Raw genomic sequence first — 21,598 nt, forward strand, 5'->3', positions numbered from 1 at the left:
TTACAGGACACTTACAGCACAGAAACAGGCCATTCAACTGTGTCCCATGCCAGTCTTTATAAAAGCCTCCTCCCACCCCCCCCCTCCCCCCCCCTTCACCTCACAATATCACCTGATCCTTTTATTCACAAGTTCATAAGATATAGGAGCAGAATTAGGCCATTCGGTCCATCGAGTCCGTTCCGCCATTCGATCATGGCGATTCCTTTCTCCCTCATGTCCATCCAGCTTCCCTTAAATAGAACAGGATCCCTACAGTGCAGGAGGAGGCCGTTCTGCCCATCGGACGCGCACTGACCAGGCCTTACCCCCAGAACCCCATGTTTTGACTCTGCTAATCCCCCTAAGCTGCACTTGAAATATCATTCCATTCAAGGGATATGGGACAACTGCTGGAAAATTAATCTTTAGCGCATCTTTAGTGGTGGTTATTGTCAGTGCAGACCCGATGGGCCTCTTCCGCGCTGTTACGATTCTATTCAGGGCCGAGTTAGATGGATCTTTGATGAGGGAGTTGAGAGTTTTATGGAGGGACAGGCAGGAGAATGGAATTAAGGCTGCATCGGATCAGCCATGATCTTTTCAACTGGCACAGCAGGCTTGAGGGGCCGAATGGCCTATTCCTGCTCCTATTTATGACCTTTGAACTTGTATAATGTTTGAAATAATACTTGAAACTTGTACATCTGATGTGCCAAGTGTAATTTTACAAGATGTAAATTTTAAATGCTCCTATTTATGACCTTATGTTCAAAGGTTATTAAGGGTGGACAACAAATGTTGACCTTGCCAGTGATGCCCACATCCAATCGGCAGCTTTGGCTATAGCCACACTTAAAAGCCAGAGTACTCAATTTCCGAGCTTTACTAACTTGTGCCCAAGTGAGAGTACGATGCAGTGCAGGGTGTTCTGTGGATATATACACAAATAATTTAGCGGTTATAGTTAATTACAGCAAATGAGAAACGAGCAACTTTCTAACCCTTCATTTGCATTGATATCCACCAATCATAGCATAGTTTTTTGCCCTTTCTTATCCAATAGAAAACTGCCTCCGGCTAATTCTTCATTAGCATAATACGTCCCCATATCTTGCCCTTTAGTATTTTGTTACGGAATTGTCTTATTTTCCATCCTGTGCCTAAGGCAGTGTTTACGGAACTAACACAAGGTTCCAGATTTAGTCGTTTAGGGGCGGCACGGTGGTTAGCACTGCTGTCTCAAGGGCCTGGGTTCAATTCTGGCTTGGGTCTGCGCGTTCTCCCCGTGTCTGCGTGGGTTTTCCTCCGGGTGCTCCGGTTTCCTCCCACAGTCTGAAAGACGTGCTGGTTAGGGTGCATTGACCCGAACAGGCGCCGGAGTGTGGCGACTAGAGAAATTTCACAGTAATTTCATTGCAGTGTTAATGTAAGCCTTACTTGTGACACTAATAAATAAACTTTAACTTTATCCTGAGTACAGAAGCGTTGGCCTCACTGAAGGCCTTGTCTGCTGATAACCATTTTCCATTATTTGACAGAGTTTTTTTGACAATTCTGGAACTTGAATTTTCACCATTGTTGTCACCTAACTTCCACAATCCCATGAAAGGAACAAAAAGAAAAGCTCTTTGATTCTCAGCCCCACACCGTGTCACTCACCTTGAAGCTCCCAGCGGTGCTGCCATCCGTGAAGGCAATCTTTAAGACATCTGCTTTGAGAGCCTCGCTCTCTGGCTGGATGGGAGTGCTGGTGCGTGTCTCCATCTCGGTCGGCAGCAGGATCACAATCTCGCTTGCACACTTGGGGCAGGCGGGTGAGGCCTTCAAAGGTTCCTCAACTGCAGAGAAAAAACAAACAAACAAACACCACTCAGATTGCAGAGGCTCAGGTAACGTCTGATCGAACTGCAGCCATGTTTCTCTCTCTGCCCTCCCAGTTACACTGACGGGTTATTAACAATGACTGCGTGTATCTCTATAGTGCCTTAATATGGCAAAACCTCCACAGAAACACTACAAGGCAAAACATGACACCAAGGCACACATGGAGATATGAGGAAAGGTGAACCAAAAGCTTGCTCGAAGAGCAAGGTCTGAATAGAGGAGCGGGAGTGAGGTGCAGAGGTTTGGAGAAGGAATTCCAGGGCTTAGGGAAAGGCAGGTACGTGCGCCAATGCCAGAGCGATGGAAACTGGCAACTCATTAATACCAGTGATTCCCAAACTTCATCATCCACAGATCACCCAGACAGGGGGAAAGACTCCGTAGACCACTACTGGCTACAGTGTCCACAAAGAACAAAGAACAGCACAGCACAGGATCGGGTCCATCGGCCCACCAAGTCTGTGCTAACACAGATGCCTCTCTAATCTAATATTTTCTTGCCTCTACATGGTCCCTATCCCTCTATTCCCTGCCTATTCATGTATCTATCCAGATGCCTCTTGAACGTTGTTATAGAATCTGTTTCCACCACCTCCCCCGGCAGCGCGTTCCAGACATTCACCACCCTCTGTGTGAAAAACCTACCCCTTACATCTCTTTTAAACTCCCCCCCCCCCTCTCACTCTCAACCTATGCCCCCAAGTAATTGACCCTTCGACCCTGGGAAAAAGACTCTGACTATCCACTCTATCCAAGCCTGTGATAATCTTGTAAACCTCTATCAGGTCCCCCCTCATCCTCCGACGCTCCAATAAAATCAATCCAGGTTTGTTCAATCTTTCTTCATAGTCCATGTCCTCCAAACCAGGCAACATCCTGATGAATCTCTCTGTACCCTTTCCAATGCATCCACATCCTTCTGGTCGTGTGGCGACCAGAATTTATTTTTTATTCATTCGTGGGACATGGGTGTCGCTGGCTGGCCAGCATTTATTGTAGTCATGATGTGGAGATGCCGGCATTGGACTGGGGTAAACACAGTAAGAAGTTTAACAACACCAGGTTAAAGTCCAACAGGTTTATTTGGTAGCAAAAGCCACACAAGCTTTCGGAGCTGCAAGCCCCTTCTTCAGGTGAGTGGGAATTCTGTTCACAAACAGAGCATATAAAGACACAGACTCAATTTACATGAATAATGGTTGGAATGCGAATACTTACAACTAATCAAGTCTTTAAGAAACAAAACAATGTGAGTGGAGAGAGCATCAAGACAGGCTAAAAAGATGTGTATTGTCTCCAGACAAGACAGCCAGTGAAACTCTGTGGGGGTTACAGATAGTGTGACATGAATCCAATATCCCGGTTGAGGCCGTCCCCGTGTGTGCGGAACTTGGCTATCAGTTTCTGCTCAGCGACTCTGCGCCGTCGTGTGTCGCGAAGGCCGCCTTGGAGAACGCTTACCCGAATATCAGAGGCCGAATGCCCGTGACCGCTGAAGTGCTCCCCAACAGGAAGAGAACAGTCTTGCCTGGTGATTGTCGAGCGGTGTTCATTCATCCGTTGTCGCAGCGTCTGCATAGTTTCCCCAATGTACCATGCATCGGGACATGCTCTGTTTGTGAACAGAATTCCCACTCACCTGAAGAAGGGGCTTGCAGCTCCGAAAGCTTGTGTGGCTTTTGCTACCAAATAAACCTGTTGGACTTTAACCTGGTGTTGTTAAACTTCTTACAGCATTTATTGCCCATCCCTAGTTGCCCGAGGGCAGTTGAGAGTCAACCACATCGCTGTGGCTCTGGAGTCACATGTAGGCCAGACAAGGATGGCAGATTTCCTTCCCTAAAGGACATTAGTGAACCAGATGGGTTTTTCCAACAATCGACAATGGTTCCATGGTCACCAGTAGATTCTTAATTCCAGAGTTTTTTTTATTGAAATCAAATTCCACCATCTGCTGTGGCGGGATTCGAACCCGGGTCCCCAGATCATGAGCTGAAGTTCTGGATTGATAGTCTAGCGATAACACCACTCGCCCATCGCCTCCCCTAATTGTATACAATACTCCAAATGCGGCCTAACCAAAGTCTTATACAGCTGCAACATGATTTTCCAATTCCTATACTCAACACCCCGACCGATGAAGGCCAGCATGCCATACACCTTCTTGACCACCTTGTTCACCTGAGTTGCCACCTTCAGGGGACTATGGATCTGCACGCCTAGATCCCTCTGTATGCTAACATTTCTAAGGGCTCTGCTATTTACTGTATACTTCCCTTCTGCAGTCGACCTTCCAAATCGCATCACCTCACATTTGTCCGGGTTAAATTCCATCTGCCATCTTTCGGCCCAGGTCTCCAGCTGATTTATATCCTGCTGTATCCTCTGATAATCCTCCTCACTATCTACTATTCCCCCAATTTTTGTATCATCTGCAAATTTACTAATCAGATCATCTACATTTTCCTCCAAATCATTTATATATATTACAAACAATAGAGGCCCCAGCACTGATCCTTGTGGAACGCCGCTCGTCACAAACCTCCAGTTAGGGAAGTGCCCTTCCACTGCTACTCTCTGCGCTCAAGCCAGTTTTGTATCCATCTTATCAGCTCATCTCGGATCCCATACGACTTCACCTTCTGAATCAGTCTGCCATGAGGAACCTTATCGAAGGCTTTACTAAAGTCCGTGTATACAACATCCACTGCCCTGTCCTGGTCAATTTTTCTTGTCACTTCCTCAAAGAACTCAATCAAGTTTGTGAGACACGACCTCCCCTTCACAAAACCATGCTGCCTATCGCTAATAAGCTTATTCTCTTCCAGATGTGAGTACATCCTGTCCCTAAGAATCTGCTCCAATAATTTCCCCACCACTGATGTGAGGCTCACAGGCCTGTAATTTCCTAGATTGTCTCTTCTGCCCTTCTTAAACAGAGGAACGATGTTAGCGACTCTCCAATCCTCTGGTACCTCACCCGTGGTTAAAGAGGATACAAAGATTTTGGCCAAGGCCTCAGCAATTTCTTCCCTGGCCTCTCTCAGTATTCTGGGATAGACCCTATCTGGCTCTGGGGACTTGTCCACCTTAAATGTTTTTCAAAACCTCCAATACCTCCTCCCTTTTTATCTCAACATGTCCTAGAAGGTCAACATCCTTCTCTCTACACTCACCATCCGCCACATCCTTCTCCTTTGTGAATACTGATGCAAAATACTTGTTAAGGACCTCACCCACCTCATCTGGCTCCACACACAAATTCCCTCCATTGTCCTTGAGTGGACCCACCCTTTCCTTAGCTACCCTCTTCCTCCTTATACACACATAAAAAAACCTTGGGATTCTCCTTAATCCTGCCTGCCATGGCCCCTTTAGCCCTCCTACATCCCTGTTTAAGCTCTTTCCTGCTATCTTTGTATTCCTCAAGAGCCTTATCCATTTTCAATTTCCTGAAATTTATGTAACTATAGGGTTCGTGGTGGGAGATACAGGAAGGATATCAGAGGTAGGTTCTTTACGCAGAGAGTGGTTGGGGTGTGGAATGGACTGCCTGCAGTGATAGTGGAGTCAGACACTTTAGGAACATTTAAGCGGTTATTGGATAGGCACATGGAGCACACCAGGATGATAGGGAGTGGGATAGCTTGATCTTGGTTTCAGATAAAGCTCGGCGCAACATCGTGGGCCGAAGGGCCTGTTCTGTGCTGTACGGTTCTATGTTCTATGTATGCCTCCTTTTTCACTAAGCTCACAATCTCTCGTCATCCAACGTTTCTGAATCTTGATCGTTCATTTTTACAGGGACATTCTTGTCCTGAATTGTTAACAACTGACTTTTAAAAGACTCCCACATATCGGATGTGGATTTACCCTCAAACAGCTGCCCCCAGTCTACACTCCCGAGCTCCAGCCTAATACTGTCGTCGTTAGCCTTCCCCCAGTTTAGTACTTTCACTCTGGGACTACTTCTATCCCTTTCTACAAGTAGCGTGAAACTTATAGAATTATGATTACTGCTCCCAGAATGGTTCCCTTGTGGAAACAACCAAATACTTAGTTTTTTCACTATTCACAATGCAATTTCACAATGTAATAAATATGCAAATCGATAAATAATATCATTGGAAAACCCCTAAGCTAATCCCAATTGCCCGCATTTGGCCCATATCCCTCTCTATACCCATCTTAACCACGTAACTGTCTAAATGCTTTTTAAAAGACAAGATTGAACCCGCCTCTACTACTGCCTCTGGCAGCTTGTTCCAGACACTCACCACCCTGTGTGTGAAAAAATTGCCCCTCTGGACACTTTTGTATCTCTCCCCTCTCACCTTAAACCTATGCCCTCTAGTTTTTAAACTTACATTCAGCAACCAAAATAAACAGGAATAACTGATCTGTTTAAAATGACATGTGTGTTGTGTGTGGTGATGCCAACCCGTGCAGTGCATGCTGCCTGGGGGTGGGGCACCACTCAGTTGATGCTGATGAGGGTTCTGCCCTCAGTTGTATACCAGTGGCGTGCATTTTGGGCAAGCCCACAGACCACCTGCAGGACCCTCGCACATGGCCACTGGCGGGCAGTCCACATTTTGGGAGCCACTGACTCACACGAGGCACCGAGAGGGTGAGAAAGCGACCAAAATAAAATCACACCGAACAACAGTGGAAGGCAGTGAGTGATCCCCACCTGCTGGCAGCACAAAGTACTGCAACAGTGCAACCTGCATTACCGTTGCACAGGCCTGGCGAGGGGCGAGAAAGGGCGGGCGGGCGAGGGGGGGGAAGAAGAGAGAAAGGGCGGGCGGGGGGGGGGGGGGGGGGGGGGGGCGGAGAAAGCAAGACAGTAAGCAAGAAAGGGCAAGAGCAAAAGAGTAAGAAAACAGAGTGCAGAGCTGAGATCTGATCCATTGGTTGCGGGATCATTTAGCTGTGTCTATTATCTGCTGCTTATGCTGTTTGACATGCCAGTAGTCTTGTTTGGTAGCTTCACCAGGTTGACACCTCATTTTTAGGTATGCCTTGTGTTGCGCCTGGCATGACCCCCTGCACTCTTCACTAAACCAGGGCTGATTCCCTGGCTTGATGGTAATGGTTGAGTGGGGGATATGCTGGGCGAGGAGGTTACAATTCTGCTGCTACTGATGGCCCACAGCGCCTCACAGATCCCCAGTCCTGAGCTGCTGGGGAGGAGACAGGAAGAACAGAGCGAGCACCCGCTCACATTCTCACACCTCCCTCAGGAAAACGCATCAGGCGATCAGCAATCAGCCACGTTAGGGATCCTCCTGTCTGTAACGGCTGCAGCAACCTGAGAGAGGAGAAAGGGTCAGCATGGGCTAGGGTCACTCACCCTGCGGACAATCGGTGCCGTCCACTTGTGCGCCGGTTGACCCCTCGGAGAGCAGCTGAGCAGGCTGGTGTCCCAGTGCGGGAACACTGAACTCGTGCCGACACTTCAGACACTGCAGCTTGGGGAAATCCTCCTGCATTGCTCGCTGATTGGATTCCAGTGCCTCATTCAGAATCTTCACCAGCATCTGAAACACCAAGAGAGGGTTAGGGCTTGGGGACTGAGGAGGGGCTGAGGCAAGGGGACAGAGGACCTCAATCAGTATAAAAATTAAATCTTTACCGAGGGGAAGAGCTCTCCTCATCACCCAGGAGTTTGTTTTAGTTCTGTTTTTAGTTTATTTATTGTCACAAGTACTGTGTACAGTTCTGGTCACCCTATTATAGAAAGGATATTATTAAACTAGAAAGAGTGCAGATAGGATTTACTAGGATGCTTTGGGTTATAAGGAGAGACTTGATGGTTTGAGTTATAAAGGAGAGACTGGATAGACTGGGACTTTTTTCTCTGGAGTGTAGGAGGCTGAGGGGTGATCTTATAGAGGTCTATAAAATAATGAGGGGCACAGATCAGCTAGATAGTCAATATATTTTTCCAAAGGTAGGGGAGTCTAAAACTAGAGGGCATAGGTTTAAGGTGAGAGGGGAGAGATACAAAAGTGTCCAGAGGGACAATTTTTTCACACAGAGGGTGGTGAGTGTCTGGAACAAGCTGTCAGAGGTAATAGCAGAGGCGGGTTCAATTTTGTCTTTTAAAAAGCATTTAGACAGTTACATGGGTACGATGGGTATGGAGGGATATGGGCCAAATGCGGGCAATTGGGACTAGCTTAGGGGGTTTAAAAAAAAGGGTGGCATGGACAAGTTGGGCCGAAGGGCCTGTTTCAATGCTGTAAACCTCTATGACTCTAAGCTTATATTAACACTGCAATGAAGTTAGTGAAAATCCCCTAGTCGCCACACTCTGGCGCCTGTTCGGGCAGACTGAGGGAGTATTTAGCACGGCCAATGCACCCTAACCAGCTCGTCTATTCCCTCCCCACAGATGCTGTCAGACCTGCTGAGATTTTGCAGCATTATCTGTTTTTGTTTCAGATTCCAGCATCCGCAGTATTTTGCTTTTAACCAGCATGTGTTTCAGACTGTGGGAGGAAACCGGAGCACCTGGAGGAAACCCACACAGACACTGGGAGAACGTGCAGTCTCCGCACAGACAGTGACCCAAGCCGGGAATCAAAGCCGGGTTCCTGGCGCTGAGAGGCAGCGGTGCTAACCACTGTGCCGTTAAGAGGAGATTCAATAGTGTTACTCTAAGTTGTGAAAGGTTTTGATCGAGTGACTGTTTCCTGAGGAGGAGATGGATTCAGTAACTAGAAAACAATGATTTAAGATAATCAACAAAACAGAACCAAAGGGAGATGAGATTTTTTGTAAACACAGTGAGCTGCTATGATCTGGAAAGGACTGGCTGCATAGCTCATTTTCCATTGCCGAAAGAGAGACATATCGAAGCTTTCTGTCTTGTACTCATCAGGATACTTTGCAAGAATACCAATAAGGGGAAAACAACAATTTATACTCTACGAAAAAAAGAGTGTTGATTGGTTGGCAAGTGGGTTCCAATTGGTAGGGGCATGAAGAATGCACCAGTTGATGGTGACTGATAGTTAACTACCAAGTATTGTTTGAAATTCAAACCAGGTCGCTTGAACCTGCTTGGTCAAGGCATTGCACTGAGGAATGAACCATCAAATGACTACCACTTTGTTCAGCTGAAACAGGTACAATGTGTGTATACGTTCTTCCTGTCTGCAAAAATAGGGTCCTGTGTATTGATGCATGTATGGAGCTTCCAGTACATGCAAATGCACCACACTACAAGCCAAATTGAATCCTAAATTGCTTGTCAGCGTAATTCTTAGCATGCTGCGTAAATGCCCTCTAAAATGGCCCAGCAATCAAATCAGTTCAAAGGCCATTAGTGCAGTTAAGGGCAATAAATGCCGGCCCAGCCAGCGACGTCCAAAGCCCGTGAAAGAATTATTTTAAAAGATGCAGATTCAGATACCTTAGGCAGTGAATTCCAGATGATCACCACACGCTGGGTGAAAAAGATTTTCATTATGTCCCGTCTAATCCTACCAATTACCTTGAATCCATTTCCCCTGGTAAATGACCCCTCTGCTACGGGAAACAAGTTTTTCCCGTCTACCCCTCAATTTTGTACACCTCAATTAGGTCATCTCTTACAGTCCCACGTTCTAAGAAAAACCACCTTAACCGATCCAATCTCTCCTCAAAGCTGCAATTTAAAACCCTGGCAAACATTCTTGTAGCTCTCCTCTGCACTCTTTCCAGAACAATTATGTCCTTCCTGTAATGTGGTCACCAGAACTGTGCACAAAACTCCAGCTGTGGCCTAACCAGATGTTATACATTTCCATCACTACATCCCTGCTTTTGTATTCAATATCCCGTCCAGTAAAGGAAAACATTCCATACGCTTTCTTGACCAACCTTGTCCACCTGTCCTGCCTCCTTCCTTTGAGTGCAAGGCAAAAAGTTTCCACACGTCTCTTTCTTCAGCAAGATTCAAGATCTGTATTAGCAAACGACTATTTGGATTATTTTTTATATTCCTTCCTGGGAATCACTGACGGGTCTGTCATTAGCTGCCCAACACCAATTGCTCCCGAGATGGTGCTAAGCTGTTCTTTTAACAACCGAGTGTCTCGCTCGGCCATTTCAGAGGGCATTTAAGAGTCAACCACATTGCTGTGGCTCTGGAGTCACAGGTAGGCCAGACCGGTTAAGGACGGCAGATTTCCTTCCCTAAAGGACATTAGTGACCCAGATGGGTTTTTACAACAATCGGCAATAGTTGCACGATTGTGATTATTGATGCCAGTTTTTGAATTCTAGATTTTACATTTTCCACCTGCCACATTGGAATCTAGATTCAGGTCTCTAGGCTCTAGATTACTTGGGATGTCCAATCACGTAATCAGAATCCCAGTGAACACCGCCCCAACGAAGGGCAGTGCAACGGATTTAATCGTAACTTTCAAATTTCTGATCAACAGCAGAGTCAAGGGCAACGGGAACAGGCTGGAAAATGGAGTTAAAATTGGATTGGCCACAATTAGGGTTGCTAATTGCATTTAAATGTTTTCCTGGAGGTTTCATCACGTGACTTGCCCTCCAGCCATTTGTCAGCGGGCACATCCTGGTGATGCACAGCCTTCCTACACCAATCAGAAAGGAGAAAGACTCAATACCCAATTGGATGAGGCTTGACTATCAAACAGCCTTTCCCCCGGCATTTTCAATGTTATTATAATCTGGTAAAGGGAAATGTTCAAAGAACATTTCAAAAAAAAGTTATAATTTCACTCCTGAAAGATTTGACTAAGGTAATTCAAAGAAGATGCAGGGCTTGGACATATTCCTTTAGTTTGCAGAGAACTGGTCCATGTGTCTGAATGTGTGTCACTTCTAAGCATAAATGAATCATGTCCGAAGCTTGACCAATTATCTTAAATTGGTTGTTAGTGTAGCTCTTAGCACACATAGGATTGTTCAACAAGTGCTGCCCAATCAAGAAATCACAACAGTTCTGAATTAGCCGGGAACTTGGAAAAGTCTATAGTTCCCCCATTGCTTTCTTCACTACAACACTTTGGCCAGAGTCAACTTACTAATCAATGAGTGCCCCTTCTCTGGTGATCATTTGAAATTTGGTATTCTTGTGTTTGTCCTGATGAGTGTAGGAAGAAAAGCTTCAGCAGCATGCCTCTCTTTCTAGCAGTACTCTAATGAATCAAGACCAATATATCCTTCCCAAGTTGCGCATGGGAGGTTTCTTTTCCACACTCACCTCGGAGGCGACCTGGGGGTTTTTGTCCAGGATGACGTATTTCCTCCTTCGTTTGTCCCTGCGGATGTAACTGAAGCAGCACTCCACTGCGGGGAGAGCCCGGCCTCTGCTCTGCCGAGAAAGGCAAGACTCAGAATTATTTTCCTGGAATAAAGAAGACCTGGTTACGACGGGGCCTTGGCTGAGGGCGAGTGGTGGGGAGACACAACATGCACTTCGTAAAAGCCGTCTGGCGGAGGCACGGTTGAGGAGGTTGCACCACTCAGTGAAAAGGTTCCTCTTCCTTCAATCCCCACCCCTCTGTACCGCACCCCCCACCCACCCCGAATCCCCAAACTGCCCTATTCCCAGGGAATGAACAGAACAGAGACTGGTGTCTAAACAACTCTCACTGCGGCCCCAGGTAGCTGGTTGTGTACATCAGCGTCCCTATCCCAGCATCTCAAAATCATCAGTCACACAAAACAAAGTGAAGGGCCCATCAGCTTTGGCTGGCATAGAACATAGAACAGTACAGCACAGAACAGGCCCTTCGGCCCACGATGTTGTGCCGAGCTTTATCTGAAACCAAGATCAAGCTATCCCACTCCCTATCATCCTGGTGTGCTCCATGTGCCTATCCAATAACCGCTTAAATGTTCCTAAAGTGTCTGACTCCACTATCACTGCAGGCAGTCCATTCCACACCCCAACCACTCTCTGCATAAAGAACCTACCTCTGATATCCTTCCTATATCTCCCACCACGAACCCTATAGTTATGCCCCCTTGTAATAGCTCCATCCACCCGAAGAAATAGTCTTTGAACGTTCACTCTATCTATCCCCTTCATCATTTTATAAACCTCTATTAAGTCTCCCCTCAGCCTCCTCCGCTCCAGAGAGAACAGCCCTAGCTCCCTCAACCTTTCCTCATAAGACCTACCCTCCAAACCAGGCAGCACGTGTGTGGAAATGTCACCCCTAAGTGCACAAAGACTAGGAACAACAAATGAGGCAGAAGATCCCAACAGCAATGCTCAGTCCATGCCAGTATATTACCCCCAATCCCACATGCTCCAAGTTTGTTTACCAGCCTTGTGTAAGACCTCATAGAAAGTCTTCTCAAAATCCAACGCACATCAACCTTATCGAGTTACATCCGCCTAAACCTCCAACAGGTTTGTCAAACATGATTTTCCTTGTATAGTGACTCTGCCCGATCCTACCATTTCTTTCCCAGTGCCCTGTTATCCTTTATAATAGACATCACCTCGGGAACACCACCACATACAAAGTTCACTTCCAAGCCACTTGATATCATGACTTGGAAATCTATCGGTGTTCCCTCACAATCACGGAGTCAAAATCTTGGAACACCCTAACTGCACAATGGGTGTACCTACACCACATGGCCTACAACCGTTCAAGAACATAGAACATAGAACATTACAGCGCAGAACAGGCCCTTCGGCCCACGATGTTGCACCGACCAGTTAAAAAAAAACTGTGACCCTCCAACCTAAACCAATTTCTTTTCGTCCATGAACCTATCTACGGATCTCTTAAACGCCCCCAAACTAGGCGCATTTACTACTGATGCTGGCAGGGCATTCCAATCCCTCACCACCCTCTGAATCCCTCACCACCCTCTGACAGTTTTGGTCTCCTTACTCGAGAAAGGATATACTGGCACTGGAGGGGGTGCAGAGGAGACTCACTAGGTTGATTCCGGAGTTGAGAGGGTTGGCTTATGAGGACAGACTGAAGCTATACTCATTGGAATTCAGAAGAATGAGGGGAGATCTTATAGAAACATATAAGATTATGAAGGGAATAGATAAAATAGAAGCAGGGAAGTTGTTTCCACTGGCAGGTGAAAATAGAACTGGGGGGCATGTCCTCAAAATAAGGGGAAGCAGATTTAGAGTGGAGTTGAAGAGGAACTTCTTCACCCAAAGGGTTGTGAATCTGTGGAATTCCCTGTCCAGTGAAGCAGTTGAGGCTACCTCATTGAATGTTTTTAAGGCCAGGATAGATACATTTTTGAACAGTAAAGGAATTAAGGATTATGGTGAGCGGGCGAGTAAGTGGAGCTGAGTCCACAAAAAGATCAGCCATGATCTTATTGAATGGCGGAGCAGGCTCGAGGGGCCAGATGGCCTACTCCTGCTCCTTATGTTCAGACAGCTCACCACCAACTTCTCATAAGTTAAGATATAGGAGCAGAATTAGGCCATTCGGCCCATCGAGTCTGCTCCGCCATTCAATCATGGCTGATACGCTCCTCATCCCCATTACCCTTCAACCCATTACCAATTAAAAATCTGTCTAACTCCTCCTCAAATTTACTCACTGTCCCAGCATCCACCGCACTTTGGGGTAGTGAATTCCACAGATTCACAGCCCTTTGGGAGAAGTCGTTTCTCCTCAACTCTGTTTTAAATTTGCTGCCCCTTATCCTGAGACTATGACCTCTCGTCCTAGAATGCCCCACAAGAGGAAGCATCCGCTCCACGTCTACTTTATCCAAAACTTTTATCATCTTATATACCTCAATTTTATCTCCCCTCATTCTTCTAAATTCCAGAGAGTACGGGCCTAAACTGTTCAATCTCTCTTCATACAACAAACCCCTCATCTCTGGAATCAATCTAGTGAACCTCCTCTGAACTGCCTCCAATGCCACTACATCTTTCCTCAAATAAGGGGACCAAAACTGTGCACAATACTCCAGGTGCAGTCTCACCAATGCCTTGTATAGTTGCAACAATACTTCCTTACCTTTATATTCTATTCCTTTAGCTACAAATGCTAACATTTCATTCTTTGGGCAATTAGGGATGGATAACAAATGCTGGCCTGGCCAGTGACACCCACATCCTGAGAGTGAAGAGATAAGGTTTGCCGCTATAACAGGAACATAAAGAATAAGCCCAGTTCAGTGGTTATGTTCAGCCTCTCCTCCACGGAATCAGCAAGCCCGGCTTGTACGTGGTGTGTTAGTGTCGGACATACAAGGGAGGGTGTGAGTGAGTGACCACCTTTTCCCCCAGTGCATTATAACAGAGGTAGTGCCTGTGCCAGAGTATGCACACCTACTTGTGACAGTGACAGAGAGGATCGTTTTTTACCCAGCGTGCATTGGCTGTCCTTTACCGTTGCTCTCGGTGAGGGGAGGGGGAAATACCTGCGGGTCTGCGAACCACACTGCTGTCAATCCTCAGCCACAGACCTAAAGGAAACTAAACATACAACTGGATACAACACGCTAGTGGTATTACTGACACATCATCGACAGATCCACCAGCGTCTTATCAAAATAGATCAACTTGTTTCTTAAGCAGGCAGGTTAACAAACACGAGTTACATTCTGTTCCAAGAAAGTGGATGAGTCCCAGTGCGTTCTTCACCTCAAAAGCCAGTGTTGGAGGGACGGGGAAACCTTCAGCTCGCTGGAAGTGAGGTGTTGCTTTAAAACAGCGTGCAGTGACAGAGGGCCCTCGAACGTACTCCCACAAAGCAAAAAACACACACATGCACAGCAGGCAAAAGACAAGACTTTGAGATATACTGTTGTTGTAAATAAGAGGACCAGATCATCAGGATCATTTCAATTCAGCATGAACACCCTGCGATTTACTCAAACTCTGTTGGACTTGTCGGGCAACGTAAGAAGAGTAAGAGCACGTTAGTTATAACAGTGGCTGCTGGGGAAATTATTCGGGGAGTGAAGGGCACAGTCTACAAAGCCCAGAGAACCAGGATTTTTTTTTTTTTTACACGGCGTGTTAGGAAGATCTGGAAGGAACTGCCTGGAAGGGGAAAGGACAGTGGGAGCAGATTGGATAGTAATGTTTCCAAAATAAAAGTATTTACCAGGATGTTGCCTGGTATGGAGGGCATTAGCTATGAGGAGAGGTTGGAGAAACTTGGTTTGTTCTCACTGGAACGACGGAGGTTGAGGGGAGACCTGATAGAAGTCTACAAGATTATGAGAGACATGGACAGAGTGGATAGTCAGAAGCTTTTTCCCAGGGTGGAAGAGTCAATTACCAGTGGGCACAGGTTTAAGGTGCGAGGGGCAAGGTTTAAAGAAGATGGACAAGGCAAGTTTTTTTTTTTAAACAGAGGGTGGTGGGTGCCTGGAACTCGCTGCCGGGGGAGGTGCTGGAAGCAGATACAGTAGTGACTTTTAAGGGGCATCTGGACAAATACATGAATAGGATGGGAACAGAGGGATATGGTCCCCGGAAGGGTCGGGGGTTTTAGTTAAGTCGAGCAACTTGGTCGGTGCAGGCTTGGAGGGCCGAAGGGCCTGTTCCTGTGCTGTAATTTTCTTTGTTCTTTGTAAAACTGGTTAAATACTTGAGGAGAGATTGCATTGGTACAGGCTAAGAGCAGGGGGACTGGATTTATTGGACAACTCTGAAGAAGAGTTAGTATGGAGACGCCAGCTGCCTGCACTATGAGAATCTAAACTAGGATCCTGAGGACCACAGGTAAGACCGACAGTCACTCCAGCACTCGACTTACCTCCCAGAACTCCTCGGAGGTGTTTACGGCCGTCAGACTGCTCAGCTCCAGCTTTTCCAGGATGTCCGCATTCATCAGGTCCACCTCCAGGAGCTTGTCCTCGGTTACTCGCAGGAAGATCCAGCTGCTTTCCAGCTCAGGTTCCTCCTCCACCAAACGCCCAACAATGAAGGGTTGGCAGACGTCTACGGAAGGAAAGACAGATTTGCACATGTACAGTGACTTTCACAACCTCAATGTCTGAAAGTGCTTTCCAGCCAATGAAATATTTCAATTAATGTTGGAAAGATGCTGGCATTATGGAAATATCACTGGACTGGACGAATAATCCTATAAAGGGGACGCTGGAAATCTGAAATAAAAACAGAAAATTCTGGATAAACTCAGCAGGTCAGGCAGCATCTCTGGAGAGAGAAACAGAGTTAACGTTTCGAGTTATATATGGCTCTTCCAAAATGGTCAGACAGACTTGAAATGTTAACTCTGTTTCGCACTCCACAGCCTGACCTACTGAATTTATCCAGCATTTTCTATTTTGATATTAGTAATCCAGAATCATAGAATCCCTACAGTGCAGAAGGAGGCCATTCAGCCCATCGAGTCTGCACCGACCACAATCCCACCCAGACCCTCTTCCCGTAACCCCACATATTTACCCTGATAATCCCCCTGACATTAGGATCAATTTAGCCTGGCCAATCAACCTAACCTGCACATCTTTGGACTGTGGGAGGAAACCGGAGCACCCGGAGGAAACGCACACAGACACGGGGAGAATGTGCAAACTCCACACAGACAGTGACCCAAGGCTGGAATTGAACAAAGAACAAAGAAAATTACAGCACAGGAACAGGCCCTTCGGCCCTCCAAACCTGCAGTGACCATGCTGCCCGACTGAACTAAAGCCCCCTACCCTTCCGGGGACCATATCCCTCTATTCCCATCCTATTCATGTATTTGTCAAGACGCCCCTTAAAAGTCACTACCGTATCTGCTTCCACTACCTCCCCAGGCAACGAGTTCCAGGCACCCACTACTCTGTGTAAAAAATCTGCCTCGTACATCTCCTTTAAACCTTGCCCCTCGCACCTTAAACCTTAAATTGACTCTTCCACCCTGGGAAAAAGTTTCTGACTATCCACTCTGTCCATGCCTCTCATAATCTTGTAGACTTCTATCAGGTCTCCGCTCAACCTCCGTCACTCCAGTGAGAACAAACCAAGTTTCTCCAACCTCTCCTCATAGCGAATACCCTCCATACCAGGCAACATGGTCCTTAGCGCTGTGAGGTAGCAGTGCTAATGCCCTGGGAACTCCGGTTCAAATTCATATCAGCACCAGGTGGAATTTAAATTCAATTCCTAACATCTGGAATATAATGCTAATCTCAGCGATGATGGCCATGAAACTAACATCGATTGTTGTAAAAATCCATCCGGTTCAATAATGTCCTTTAGGGAAGGAAATCTACTGTCCTTACCCGGTCTGGGTGTGACGTTAGTGTACCTTTAAGAGATTTTTTTTTAAAATCACGTTCTCTGCAGCTGTGTTGCTGAGTTGTCCATAGAGCCCTTTGATTCCTCCTTCAGTGGTTTAAATGGGGTCTGTTCATTTTTACTCGGTCTGTTTTATGTCCCTGCATTGTTAGGAGGAAGGCCAGGTGTTCTGGACAGTTTTTCTTTCTTCCTATTGAACTTAAGGTTTCATTTTCTGTTTGGCTACGGAAGTAGGTTTAGAAGCCACATCAGACTGAAAGCAGCATCTTTCTCTCTCTCCTTGGTTTTTGGAAATTCTGCTGGTTAGCTGAAAGCAAGGCTTCTTGCCTTCCTGGAATAGAGAATCTGCTGTTGGTGGTTTGACCAAAGTCTCTCCCTGGTGTTCTGGGAAGCTGTTCTGACTCCAAGCCTGTGTGTGTGTGTGTGTGTGTGTGTGTGTGCCTCAAGAGAACTGTAGCATTCAACCAAAGGACTCAGTTCCAGTATCACGTGAGCAGTAGTCTTTGCTGTGTTAAACCTGTGGAAAGGGTATTTTTGTCTAAAGGAAATTTTATTCGATTGGATCAGATATATTTGTTAAGGGTTATTATATATTACTATGGTTGTTTTGTTTTTGGTTGTAATTGCTAAAAGTTATTGCTAATTTTCTTTCTATACGTGTTAACTATATTCTTAAATAAATTATGTTTGATAAAAGCTCCTTAGTGGGTCATTTGAATCATACCTGAAGTGAAACATACCGTGCTTATCCTAGCCAAATTCAAGGTGCAAAACCTACGGTCCAGGCGGATTCCATAAAACATTTTGGAGTTTCTGACCTGGATCATAACAGGGCTACATGTGACTCCAGACCCACAGCTGCATGGTTGACTCTTAACTGCCCTCTGAAATGGCCGAGCGAGACACTCAGTTCAAGGGCAATGAAGGATGGACAACAAATGCTGGTCTTGCCAGTGACGTCCACTTCCCAGAGAATGAATAAAAGAAAGTTTTTGCACTCATCATTAACATAGGATCCTCATTTTTCTAAACTCTAATGGGTAGAGCCCAACCTGCTGAATCTGACCTCATAAGATAACACCTTCATCCCAGGAATTCGCTAGTGGATCTTCTCTGAACTGTTTCGAATATAATTATAGCCCTCCTTGGGTAAGGAGACCAAAACTTAAATAGTACCCCAGATGCAGCCTCACCAAGGCCCCGTACAGCTATAGCAACGCTTCCCTACTTTTATGATCCATTCTGCTTACAATCAAAGCCAACATTCCAGTTGGTTTCCTAATCACTTGCTCTACCTGCATGTTAGCTATGAGATTCATGCACCAGGACACCCAGATCCCTCTGTACTACCACGTTCTGTAATCCCTCTACATTTAAATAAGATATTGTTTTTCTCGTCTTCCTGCCAAAATGGACAAGTTCACATTTTCCCGCTCATTTAACCTGTCCATATCCCTTTGCAGATTCTGTCCTTGTCACAACTTACTAATGGGCAGCACGCTGGCTAGCACTGCTGCCTCACAGCGCCAGGGATCCGGGTTCCATTCCTGGCTTGGGTGACTGTGTGGAGTCTACACGTTCTCCCCATGTCTGCGTGGGTTTCCTCCGGGTGCTCCGGTTTCCTCCCACAGTCCAAAAGATGCACTGGCCGTGCTAAATTCTCCCTCCGTGTACCCGAACAGGCGCTGGAGTGTGGCGGCTAGGGGATTTTCACAGTAACTTCATTGCAGTGCTAATGTAAGCCTACTTGTGACACTAATAAATAAACTTACTCTCTTACTGATCTTTGCGCCATCAGCAAATTTAGCAACCATTAATCCAGTCCCATCATCCAAGTCATTAATATAGATTTAAATAATTCCAGATGTTTCACTATGAGATTACTAATTAACCGTGCCTTATTGCAGAACACTCGATCTAAAATAGCTTTGCCCCTGGCACTTTGCACAGACTTCCTTGTACCTCTCACGGTCTCTTCCTCCTCCTTCTCTTCCTCCCGCGTCTCCACCAGCGGCGCAGAGTCGTTCAAATAAGTCCCTTCTTCGGGAGTGAGGTAGTTGGAGATGGCACATTTGTCACGGCTGCTGCTGGGCGGGGCGACTAGGGTGGTCTCGTCCCCTCTGCCGGGTTCCGCCGAGTCCTCAGAGATGCCATCCAGGCTGTTGCTACGCAGGAAGATGCTGGTGGAGCTGTCGGCATCGTCCTTGATAGAAGCGTTAGCCGCCTCGGAGTCCATGGTTTCCTCCTCCTTGGGGCTGTTCAGGTGATGCTGGTAACGCAGCCAATCATCACCAATCTGACCGCGGAGTTCATCCATCTTCTTAATGTCCTCCTGATGCTGCAGGACAATGTCTGCGGAGTGAAGAGAATGGATTTGAAAAATCAGGAACGTGAAACAGTTTTACAAACAGGAAAATTGGCCAAACTCTCCTACCCATGTAGTAATTTTTCCCTTTTCCCTGGTCATTGATTTCACACGAGGACGGCCTCAACCGGGATATTGGGTTCATGTCACACTATTTGTAACTCCCACAGTTGCGTGGACCTGCAGAGTTTCACTGGCTGTCTTGTCTGGAGACAATACACATCTTTTTAGCCTGTCTTGATGCTCTCTCCACTCACATTGTTTCGTTTCTTAAAGACTTGATTAGTTGTAAGTATTTGCATTCCAACCATTATTCATGTAAATTGAGTCTGTGTCTTTATAAGCTCTGTTTGTGAACAGAATTCCCACTCACCTGAAGAAGGGGCTAAGAGCTCCGAAAGCTTGTGTGGCTTTTGCTACCAAATAAACCTGTTGGACTTTAACCTGGTGTTGTTAAACTTCTTATTGATTTCAAAGCCAGGCAAGTTGGTGTTTGTAAAATTATTTTAAAAATTATAAAATGCCAAGAGGTGAAAGTATTGCATGGTCCCTTTAAAAAGGCGGTGTCTTTTTCTGTACTTAGAATTTTAAAAAATGCAGGTGCATATGGTGCTAGTACACAGACTGAAACATTGTATTGAGGGGCCAGGCAGTAGTGTTGCCAAGACAACAGGCTGTTTTTGAATTTTAGCCAGTTTAAATTAGGTACTTAACTACTAGCAACCTATTAAATTTGAAATTGATGTTTTGGTAATCTGAGAATCAATCATATGGTGGGAAATATTGAGATGTCATCAGGGGTATAAGAGATGGGGGGCAGTGAGACACCTGTCACTGCTCACAGCTTCGAGAGAGAGAGAACTGCTGACTCTCATGGCCTCATTTATGTCTTAAAAGAAAGCCTCATCTCAAAAGTGAAGATAGCAAAGAAGAAAGACGACCAGAAGATTCTAGAAGATGACAAAACTGGTTGTAAATTAGAGTGACTAAAAATTCTATTTTTTTTGTTAATAAGTGGGAATTGTATTTATCTAAACAGCATTCCACTGGAATAGTGTCTTATTCGGTTTGTTAATAGTTTAGTTAACCTGTTGACTGTTAGTTAGATAAAGTGTTACTTGTTTTTTTTAAAGAGTCTCAGGGAGTTATTTTGATTTAACTACAAAAAGTTGCTGAAGAGCCAATTGTATTACTTCTCTCACACTTTTTACAGATTATGAAGTGAGGTACTCCTCTGAGCGGTTAGGTGCTAGTTCTCTGAGGGGAGATCAAATTCCGCTTCATAACACCTACCCACTAAATAATTTCTCCCTTTTTCCCTGTCATTGATTCCAAAGGTAGTCATGATGTGGAGATGCCGGCATTGGACTGGGGTAAACACAGTAAGAAGTCTCACAACACCAGGTTAAAGTCCAACAGGTTTATTTGGTAGCAAATACCATTATGGTATTTGCTACCAAATAAACCTGTTGGACTTTAACCTGGTGTTGTGAGACTTCTTACATTGATTCCAAAAGCAGACACTCTTAAGGATGAAATCTCAAACAAATGTAATGGTCTAAGAGTAGGGATATGTTTACATTATACAGTTGGGTAGGTATTGCGGCCACAGGTACAGTTTTGGTCTCCTTATTTAAGAAATCATATGTTATATTTGTAGTTCACTTGACCTATTCCTGGGATGAATGGGTTGCCTTATGAAGGTTGTACGTATAACCATTGGAGTTTAGAAGATTGAGAGGTGATCTTATTGAAACCGGAAAAAAGTCACAGCACAGAAGGAGGCCATTCAGCCCGTCTTGCTCATGCCAGCCCAAGGACACTCAGGTGCCCTTTCTAATCCTACCTTCCTGTACCCGGCTCGTAGCCCTGTAGCTTATGGCACTTAAGATCCTGAGCAGATTTGACAGAGTGGGTGCTGAAAGGATGTTTTCCCTTGTGGGAGAGACTGGAACTAAGGAACACAGTTTAAATGTAAAGCATTTAAGATGAAGATCATAGAAATCATAGAATCATAGAAACCCTACAGTGCAGAAGGAGGCCATTCGGCCCATCGGGTCTGCACCGATCACAATCCCACCCAGGCCCTACCCCCACATATTTTACCCGCTAATCCCTCTAATCTA

The 21,598-nt window shown here is 45.8% G+C and overlaps 1 protein-coding gene across 6 annotated transcripts in view; it reads right to left on the minus strand.

Annotated features, from left to right (window-relative positions):
• The window catches only part of stk11ip (serine/threonine kinase 11 interacting protein), a 120,737-nt gene that overhangs the window by 55,275 nt on the left and 43,864 nt on the right, over window positions 1-21,598 (minus strand). For all 6 annotated transcript variants that reach the window (XM_078227800.1, XM_078227801.1, XM_078227799.1 and 3 more), the window contains 5 exons: window positions 19,070-19,459; window positions 15,612-15,796; window positions 11,099-11,209; window positions 7,223-7,409; window positions 1,642-1,820 (listed from right to left, as the gene is read on the minus strand). In XM_078227800.1, coding sequence (XP_078083926.1) covers window positions 1,642-1,820; window positions 7,223-7,409; window positions 11,099-11,209; window positions 15,612-15,796; window positions 19,070-19,459 — 1,052 coding nt within the window. The remainder of the gene's footprint in view (window positions 1-1,641; window positions 1,821-7,222; window positions 7,410-11,098; window positions 11,210-15,611; window positions 15,797-19,069; window positions 19,460-21,598) is intronic.

Source organism: Mustelus asterias, chromosome 14, assembly GCF_964213995.1.
Source record: "Mustelus asterias chromosome 14, sMusAst1.hap1.1, whole genome shotgun sequence".
Taxonomy (NCBI): Eukaryota; Metazoa; Chordata; class Chondrichthyes; order Carcharhiniformes; family Triakidae; genus Mustelus; species Mustelus asterias.